Source organism: Haplochromis burtoni, unplaced genomic scaffold (assembly GCF_018398535.1).
Source record: "Haplochromis burtoni strain Fernald_Lab_line unplaced genomic scaffold, NCSU_Asbu1 Contig_247, whole genome shotgun sequence".
Taxonomy (NCBI): domain Eukaryota; kingdom Metazoa; phylum Chordata; class Actinopteri; order Cichliformes; family Cichlidae; genus Haplochromis; species Haplochromis burtoni.
In genome coordinates, this window is record NW_024582608.1 from 630,478 (window position 1) to 641,064 (window position 10,587).

The 10,587-nt window shown below is 35.9% G+C and overlaps 1 protein-coding gene across 1 annotated transcript in view; it reads right to left on the bottom strand.

The window, feature by feature from the left end:
• Window positions 1-297: 297 nt before the first annotated feature.
• LOC102293339 (gamma-aminobutyric acid receptor subunit beta-2) overlaps window positions 298-10,587 on the bottom strand; it is a 69,392-nt gene continuing 59,102 nt past the window's right edge. The window contains exons 7-10 of the mRNA XM_005942255.3: window positions 9,417-9,569; window positions 6,383-6,627; window positions 4,775-4,912; window positions 298-4,647 (exon numbers count right to left, since the gene is read on the bottom strand). Coding sequence (XP_005942317.1) covers window positions 4,300-4,647; window positions 4,775-4,912; window positions 6,383-6,627; window positions 9,417-9,569 — 884 coding nt within the window. The 3' untranslated portion in view covers window positions 298-4,299. The remainder of the gene's footprint in view (window positions 4,648-4,774; window positions 4,913-6,382; window positions 6,628-9,416; window positions 9,570-10,587) is intronic.

Here is a 10,587-nt window from a genome sequence, read left to right on the forward strand (position 1 = left end):
TTTGTGTACAATATTCCAAAGTTCATACATATGTGAATGACTCATTAACCTTCTGAAGTGTTGGTATGTGCTTTCCAGAAGATGAATCACAAAAAGAAGCCATCATGTCAGAAAATGACCCGTTTTAGCTTTTTTGTACTGCATAAGCATCAACTGCATTATATGTTGCAGTCGGTCATAATTCAAGTGCATTTGTCTACTTTTTGTTAATTTTACACAACTGGGAATACTTGCCATGCATTGAGATCACTCTGCTTTTTCCCCCTCATTTGAAATAAGTGCAAAACAGGCATTCTCTGAACTGTATATAATATTTATTATCAGGGAAATAATTTCACTTCCCAAGAAAAGACATAATTTTTACAGAGCTTGTCTTTCAAAAATGTGCAGCTATGTTCTTATGAGTGCCATATACAAGGGTTTTCCAAGGTGGAGGGTGTTGAGAGTGAGTAGGATTGATGCTGCTTGGAAAGAGGTCCAGGGCAGCAGGAGGCTAAGGCTTCTTCTGTGACTGTGTGCAGACATACTCAGCCAGAAAGATGTGTCATTTAGGCTTTTAAGATGTCATTCGTTCCAGATTCTCCTAAATAGAATCTAGAATTTCCAAAAACCTTAACTTTCCAGTAATTAAGAAAAAAAAAACATTTTCAAACCATTTACAACCATGTATTTTATATGAATTAAATTTTAAACAAGGTATCTTGACAGGATTTCGTTATCATACAAATCATTACATTTTCACTATCCCTAAGGGGCAATGCAACCAATAAGCATTGTATAAATATGAAAAATGCTCAAACTTGTTTTACAAGGTTTAGAGAAAAATGGGTTTTGCCATTTTTACATTGGAATATAGAAGTATAAAAATATATGAAACAAAAAAGTGCTGTGAAGTACAAACACACATCCAAACTGTGCTTTGGAAATGCATTGCTATCTGGCCAACATGCACCCACTTCCCACACTCATACTCAGATACATCATGTGTTACAGCACTATTATTAAGATTTGTTTTTAAAATCTGAGTTATCTTCATATGTCTACAGCTGATGTGGATAGAATAACTTTGTTTATTATTGTATTTTTTTTTTTTAAATACTAGCCATGTCTAGATTGTGGTTATGGTCAAATACTGTACCATACTTTTAATATAGTTACTGTGTACTGTACTGTATCATGAGCATTATATTAAACAGGAGAAGGGAAATAAATTACAGGGAGAACAGATAAAACAAATGCACCAAGCCGCTTTTTTTTCTTCTTTTTTTTAAGTACAAGTATATTGTAGTCGGTGTTGTTAATAGTGTGAACTGTGCTGACCTGAGATGTTTGACTTTTGGTCTGATACAAGGCATTATTAGCCTCTTAATCACATGACCTTTTGTATTTGTGTGTTTTTGTGTTAGTGGTGGTGTGGACTAAGCTGTGTTTAGCTAATTATTGGTACAAAAATCTCGTATACATTTGCTGAAACATTATAGCAAAAACACCCTGCAAAGGAACATCAACTACATTCATCAAGACATGTTTACATTTTGGCAAAAACAAATACTTATTCTCCGATTAATAGCATAAGATCAAAGTGATCAAGTGACATTGTTGAATAGATTATTTACATTACATCTGCTTTTGCATTCTCTCTTTCCATGTTACAATATAAATGCTATTGAAAATCTTTTTTGTTTTTTTTTTGTTGTGTAGAAAGTTCTTAAGTATTTATTAATATGTATTAATATGTTTCAATTTCTGATTAACAATATATATGTTTGCTATATACATATATAAATATGCTTTTGGAACATGTTCCCAAATTTTTTGTTGAACTCCTCAGAGATTTACACCAACAATCATTTTCTAGTAGATCCCTCTAAAAGTGACCCAAAAAGAGAGCAAGAGAGAGAGAGATAGAAAGATATATTAAAACAACAAAGACGACAAATTTTGTGACATAATCACCATAACCATTGAACAAAAATACAATATTTCACTTACAATGCACAGTTTTCAATCTTAAGAAAGCAGTGTGAAATTGACTATTTTGATAATTAACATATATAAATACCAGAGCTGAAAGCTCACTTGAATCTGCACTTTATTGATAATTAAAAGTGTGTCTAACTTGTTTGTGAGCTGTTGGAGAGTGACTATAATGGTTAAGTAAATTATTTCTAGAAAAGAAAATTGTATTTTTAATAACACCACAAGTAACTATTAAGACATTTTTTTTATAAACCTGTAAACATTATGTATATGTATTTGTGAAATGCATTAAACACAAAAACTGAGTGAATATTTGGGTAATTAGAAAAAAAAAGATTTACTTCTACACAGAGCATGCAGTGGGTCATAAGTGTTCTTGGCCACACTTTGATTAAACATTAACATATTAATGCTTAGAGTATTCACTCATGCCTTAAGACTCAAAATGAATATCACTCCAGAGGACTTCAGCAAAGTGCGCAAGATTGTGTTTTAGGTAAATATCTGAAGTTAGCTTTCCCCTCTTCCACTATATTTAACAATGTTTATGTAGGTACAATTTCACATGTGAGCCTTTGCTACTCTTTTTTTTACCTCTAGTTTTGTTTTTGTTTTTTAACAGAGCAATTTGATGATCTAAAAAGTATAGAGCTACAGGAAAGGGACTTTGGAACTGGTGTATTGCTGCCCTAGGTTTGTTTTAAATTGAAATTGAAATATATAGTGTAAAAAGATCAATAAGGTTTCTCTTAAAACACTCCCATGAGCACCAGATGTTAGAAGAACTATTGACCCTCTATGGCTTATAACAACTTTTGTGCATAATCAGTTGTTCCACATAAATTCCACCTTCTGGGCAGTACTGTTAGCAAGTATTTTGTCATTGTCCTAAATTCATTGTGTATTGACAGTTGTATATTTTGTGATTGTCAACATATTTTTCAATGTAAAAACAATACATGGTAATTTTATACCCATATATAGTATACAAGTCTAGCTTGGGATTAAGATGAATACATAAACACATTTGAGTCAAAGAAACAGAGAAACAAAAAAGTCAAAATAAATATTCAAATCGTGGTGTCAGTTGCTACTATAATGACATAATGCTTGTATATTTATGAATTCTATTCTTTCCATCGAACACAGGCACCCATTTAATTTCACTGACTGTTTTTTTTTTTTGTACAAAACAAGAGACGAAGAAACAATCATTATATCATCAAGCAATTTAAAGCAAACCCATGTAACAACGATAAACAGATAAGAAACAAATTAAAGGAAAAACAATGAAGTCACTGATCACTGAAGTGATCAAGTGGGGAGAACCGGTGGCTTTGTTTTGCCGATAGTGGCATTTTGTGGGAAGGTGGTCCAAAAACCTACCAACCAATAAACCAAACAGAGATTTTGGTTATTACATTAGAATACAACTAAGAGAATATGTTTTGGATTAATTTTCCATCTCTTCAGCAGAGTTCCACAAAATTGGGGAATGAATGTGAAAATGCACTGAATTGATTTTTGTGACACATGGTGGCCCAGCACCATCTTAATAGATTATATGTTGGATTATCCTTTAATTTGTCATGCATCTGTTAAAATAAATCTCATTTAAGTGAATAACAGGAATAATATTGTTTGTTCCCTTAGCTGTCTGACACAGTGGATAGCACCCAACAATCATAATAAACTCACTGTATTTTCTTTTAACATGCAACTCTTACTCAATCAATCTGGAATGTTTTGGTAATTTCCCCATTTTCAAATGATTTTTCAAATAACAAAATCCTAAAAAAGTATATTTCAGGCCCCCGTGTCCCATATAAACATGACATTTTGATATAATTGAGACAGAAAGCCCTATTAACCTGAAACTTGCTTCAAGTACTTTGAATTAGTATCGGTAAAAGTAAATGGTCATTATAAAGTGTCATCTTATCCATTCATATCTCATTTATATAACAGTTTGGCAATTACTGTTTAGTTTAAATCTAAAGTAATAAAAACATAAGAAACGCAAACATTTTAAATAATGGAAAGATCCACACATCCCATAATACATAAAATGTTAAACAAATACTCAGGAACAGGCACCTTATGTTTGTAATCTCTAGTGTAAGGTTTTCACGTGTAAACCAGCAAATGTTCTTTTCCAAGTTATGACAGATCCAGTCCGTAATTTACCGATTCAGTCTAGCAATTACAAGATCACATGGATAGAAAACAAACAAGACACAAAGACAAAATTAGCAACATATTTGCTGTTTGGTCTTGCCCTCATGAATGTCCTTTTTTTTAAAAACATTTTTTTTTATCCTAATTAACGTAATAAAGCCAGTAAACAACATTAAAGAAAGAAAATACAGTTGGAAAGATCATCCGTGACCATTTGTCAATAGAGTTTACATCAGACAAGTCAGGGATGGTGATTTTTAGCTGTGAAGCACGCCTCCGTAGTCTGCTTTTCTTTTGAGTCATGTGACGCTCCAATGCATTTCGGCCAAAATTGTGCCTGGCCAGCCCTGCTTTGCGATACTGTAGGGCTGAGCTGTCATATGTCAACATGGTATTCCGTGGGTCATTGAGACCCAGAGCCAGCTCTGAAACACCCATATCGTTCTTAATATCCAGGGTGCCCAAAAGGATGTTTTCATGTGGGTCCATCTGCCCAAGTAAAAGAGTAAAGTTTGTTAGATTCAAGTTTATGTAGTGTTGGGTTTATTTTTGAGACATTGGCATTGACATTAGCACAAAACTCATTTGAAATCACCTGCACATCATTTTCAGATACCTTATTTTTTTGATCAAGTCCAATTGCTGCATCATCCACAAAGATTGGTTCCCACAATGACTCATGGCCATCCATATCACGTTGTTTCATTCTTGCATACAGCGTGTCATCTCTGCCAACTACATTCCCCACCAGCCACTGCAAGCACATTCAAACAAAACAATATTGCTGTGGTTCAGTTGATGGACTGGATTAAAAAAAATTGTTACTGTTACATTTTGCAGTTTATGAAATAATTATCTTCTAGTGCAGCGGTCCCCAACCCCCGGGCCTCGGACCGGTACCGGTCCGTGAGTCGTTTGGTACCGGGCCGCGAGAGTTGAGGCTCAGGTGTGAAATGTATAGTTTACAGGGTTTTTAATCGGTTTTCAGCGTTATTTTGTTATCGTTTTTATCGTTAACTCGGTTTTCCTGGGTCTTTTCACGTGTGTTATGAATAAATCTTTTTTTCGGTACCGATACTAGTTTTATTTTGTTGTATTTATCCGCGACACCTTAAAGGCCGGTCCGTGAAAATATTGTCGGGCATAAACCGGTCCGTGGCGCAAAAAGGTTGGGAACCGCTGTTCTAGTGTTTCCATTTCAAATTCCATGTAGACATAACCTAAATGGTTAACAGAACAGAATTCCTAAATTGCTATATAGACTGTGCACTCTTTGAAATAGGTCACAGGATATAAATGCAGTTATTTTTCTATTTGGTTTTCTTTGGCATTTTGCCTTGAGTATTTCAGCAGTCCAGGTGCAGCCATGTTATGGTGATCATTTGCATTTTGTCAAGGCGAAGAGCCATCTGTCTCCGAGACCCTCCTCTTTTTCACGAGTCATTTTGGCTTCCAAACACGGGCTACAACAATCTTACTAAGCTGCTTTAACAGTGAATGTTGTTAATTATTATTCTGGACTCTTTAGACAATCTGAATAATCCATTTTCACTGTAAATGCGATTTCATGCATTTTCATGCATGTAGAGGTAAAACATCCGATGTGGTTTGCCTATGTATTCAAATATATGTTTCTAGTTTTTAATTGTTTATGTAAACATTTTTCTGAAAACCATACTAATTCTCAATAAGGGCCCCATTATACCTGTCCTCTTGTGGTGGCAGAGCAGCATTATACAACAAAGTTGGCGTCAATTTGACACCAAGTTGCAATAATTCTGTTGCAAGCCACCCTTTTGCCAATTGTGTAACCCGGGACATTGTACTACTGCTGCCAATGCTGGGTTGAAGACACAAGGATCACATTGGTTCTTATCACTATTTTATTGATGAAGGCCAGAGATTTGCAGACTATACAAAGTGAGATGTTGCAGCAGTTTGAAAAGATGAGACTTTGTGGGAAAAAAAAAAAACTTAGCAATTTTTTGACTTCCAGTTTTGGCTTCTTATTATCTAAGTGCCAACACCTATCGTTCACGAGAATACTGTAGTGGGTACCTTACCTCAGGCGAGCATAAATGGATGTGGCTGTGTGAAGATGTCAACTATGTTGTGCAAAGTGACCAATGCAGTGAGTATACTGGACTCAACAAGTCCTTTCTAAATGCTCGTAGGCAGGTAGATGACCAAACTACAGGGACAAGCTAAGCTATTAGATAGTTACCTTGTTTGGATCCATTCTCATCTTTTCATTGTTGGCCATAGCTGTCTTCTCCGCTGCCTTTTTCTGACGCTGAGGGCCCCGGCCAAAGAAGATGTAGTTTACTAGGGCATACTCCAGCAAAGCCAGGAAAACAAAGACGAAGCAGCCCATCAGGTACATATCTATGGCCTTGACATATGGGATTTTGGGGAGCGTTTCTCTCAGGTGAGTGTTAATGGTAGTCATGGTCAGCACAGTGGTAATACCTTAACCACAAAAAACACAAAAAAAGATATTGAGAAATCCAATAGTCAGATTTAAAACTGCAATTTTGCCCTTTGACCTCAAGATCAAGGTCAGAGGTCCAGTTTTCAGAAAATCTTGTCAATCTGATAACTCAAGAAAGAAGTCATACCATAGAGAAATCTACGACAAATCTTGGACAAGTCTGAGTCCCGGCCTGTGAGTCTAAGGTCAAGGTCAGAGGTATACTTCTCTGAAAATCTTATCCATGCAATAACTCATGAATGTGGCGATGTAGGATTTTCAAATTGATGCCATAGGGGAAATGCCTCCAAATGCTGGCTGCTGATTCGATTGATTAGGTGACCTTGATCAGTGAAAGTAAAGGGTTTGCCCCATGATTTTAAAAATATGCTTTAGAAGAAGAACCTGAAGTGGAGTATTTTGAAATTCAAATGTCAACCTTGATCTTGTTCATTAGTGGAGAACTCCTATTGAGAAAGACAGTTTTTCCAAAGCCTTCCCAAGCAAACTGTCAGACTATGCATATCAATGTGTTGAGAATTTGCTTATTATGCACGGCACACAAACCCCTGCAAGAGTTATTACATGGCAATTTTTCCCTTTTTTTGTAATTTTTAACACAATGTTCGCTCTTGGATGTACATTTGTTGGGCTTACATTAGCACTGTTCTATTCATATAAAGGAAATGAGAAATGGTAAGAGAAGCCAGATTCTAATGCTTATATGAGAACTTACTAAAATGGTTAAATTACAGTGCTTACGTGTCCTCCTACATATGCCTCATTCATTGAAAAAACAGCAGTACTATTTAAATTCTAGTGAACAATTGGAACAAAATTTCTAAAGTAGCGAGTAACATATAAATAAATTAGAATACATTAATTTAACAACCATTAAAATGCTGCATTTAAATTAAATTACAATAAGAACGACAACAAAAAATAACATCAAGTACTATAAAAGTGCAAACTCTGCTGAGGCAGCTCACTCATTTCATTTTAATGGAGTAGTATTGTGTTTTGTATATCAGGATTATCTTTGTTTGGCCAAGTTTGTGCACACAAACACTGTATATTCAGTGTATATTTATTTAGTTAATTTTTTTTTTTTTAACGTACTTGTCGTACAGTAAAAATTGGTTAAGGGCAGCACGACGTGTGTTTACTTTGATTACACAACCATTATGTAGGAGTAGGTAATAAACAATGGGTACTACTCTGTATATAAGTGGTCATGAGTAACTTTATTATATATTACACTACAGTATATTTCTAACTAACTATGTAGTTCATTTTCTTTCTCTTGCCAATACTTTCTTTAAAGATTTAACACATTTTGGGGTAAACCTGAAAGAAAGGAAGATGTGAAATGTAAAACTGAGATCAGGGGTCAAATGGCATGACCTTACAATATTCTGTAGGGCCATGATATCCTGTCTCTCAAATGAAAATACCATGAAAATTAGACACTGTTCATATTTTTGCAAGTGAGCAAACCCAGTGGTTCAGGGGGTTGGGACGCTCATCTTGTAACCGGAAGGTTACCAATTCGATCCCCAGCTCTGTCTGTTTTGGTCGTTGTGTCCTTGGGCAAGACACTTCACCTACTGCCTACTGGTGTTGGCCAGAAGGGCTGATGGTGCGATATGGCAGCCTCGCTTCTGTCAGTCTGCCCCAGGGCAGCTGTGGCTACAACTGTAGCTTGCCTCCACTAGTGTGTGAATGTGAGAGTGAATCAATATTGGAATTGTAAAGCGCTTTGAGGGTTTCGAAAAGCACTATATAAATGCAATCCATTATTATTATTATTATTAATGCATTACATTCAAAATGAGCAGCATTATAGACTTATTTTACTTTTTTTATATATTTAATTTGATTTTTATAGCATTTAAATTGTGCTAGTCATTGCATCCAGGCTTTAAGAAACATTTTTTCAGAGCATCCCAAGAGTTCTAGCCAATTAATATAAATTAATACTGGTCAAAATAGGATTCAAACAATTTTCCCAAGCTGTTGTGATAAGAGCTTAACAATAACAACAGATTTTTGCACATAGTGATCATGTGATATAGCCCTTACAAGTCCATTTTAATGCCTGAAAGGAGGTCAGGATAAAGTAGATTCTGAATCTAGTATGGCGAAGGAGGTGGCCAAACATTTCCCAACTCTGACCTGCCTCTATTATAAAACATTAACTTTTTTCATTAAATCCCATGCATGCCTTCCCCTGGACCACTACATATAGCCCAATCGTCAATCAGCAAAATTGCCTTGTTGACAAAAGGGAGGGGTTGAGTAGAAATATAGATTAAGCTCAATGAATGGAATTCGGTAAAAAGAAGACAGTGAACCACTGATAAACACAGAGTAGCTCGTTACAAATCTCCCAGGCAACATGGGATTTACATAATCAAGGATGACTGGAGGAAATTGTGGCTCCCCAAAAAAGAACAGACGGTTTCTGGTTTAAAAGTAGAAACAAATCAGCCTAGTCAACCATCATTATAGTTCTATGATTTAACCCTATACTTGATTAACATTTGACCCACTAACACCCACAATACTTGCAAAAGATACAGTAACAGTGTGGTTTATGTGTAAAGTTCAAAAAGTTCACAAAATCGAGTAAATAAGCAACTAGAGATAAAATGAGAAAAGATGAACAAGAGAATGTAAGATGCATGCTCTTCATTTTTGTATTTAGTACAACCAGCACACAGGTTGGGCAAGCTTTCAACTACATATTCCCCTTTTATTGGCCTATTTATTGTTTTATGAACCTTACCTAGAGCCACTCTGGCAGCAGAGGCATCGTAGTTGATCCAGAAGGAGACCCAGGAAAGGATGGTGATGAGAATAGAAGGCATGTATGTCTGTAGGATGAAGTAACCAATGTTTCTCTTCAGCTTAAAACTCAGAGACAGACGAGGGTAAGAACCTTTGGAGAAAGGAGAATAATAATTAAAAATAATGTTTAAAAAAGAGAAAATGTCACGGTCTGTGGAGATGAAATGCTGGTGTGTGTGGTGGACCCAGGTGCGAACGCAAGTGAGTAGACGGGAGTGAACTTAAACTGAAAGCGAGCCTTTATTATGGCTGATGACATAGAGTTCAAACAAAGCAGAAATACTGTGACCAAACTAAACTATAACTAAACTGGGAAACTGATACAGTGATAAACTATAAAGACTCAGAAAACTATGACAATGACTGCAAAGACTGGCCGTGAAAACATGGAGGGTGGGAACACAGACGACGCGACACAGACTGAAAGAAACACAAAGACTAAATACACATAAGGGATGATCAAGGGAAGTGGAAACACATAAGGGGGAACAGCTGATACATATGAACCTAATGACAGGACAGGGAAAGCGAAACTACATACACTGACATTAGACACAGACTTTCAAAGTAAAACAGGAAACATGGAGATTAGACGTGACCTGAACTCAACCACACAGACATGACGCATGACAGGTAGATGCACGAACCAGGGAGACTGAGTACAGGAGGAGATGACATAAACAACTAAGAAACAAAGGGCTAAACAGCACCCTAGAAATTAACTAGACGAACTAAGCTAGAGCATAAATGAATACAAAAGATACATAAAACTCAACACTGGGTCGCACAACCCAGGACCATGACAGAAAAGATGTGTAATGCCAAAGATATCAGGTGTGTGGCAAAAAATATGAACACAATCATCAGTAATCAGGATCAGTTTGACCCAAGTAATTTAAATTTGTTCTTTCCAATATCACTGACTGATGAGCAACTGTTTTTTACTACCTTCCTTAAAAAAAGGTCATGGCACACACTCAAAATAAAGCTTAAAAATCTGAAGGCTGAAACATGCTTCATTAGGAAAACAGGGGTTTGTGACCATGTTGATCACGTGGTTCTGTCAATGACAGTGGTGTTCTGTCAGGCCAGAGGAAAAATCTCTGCAA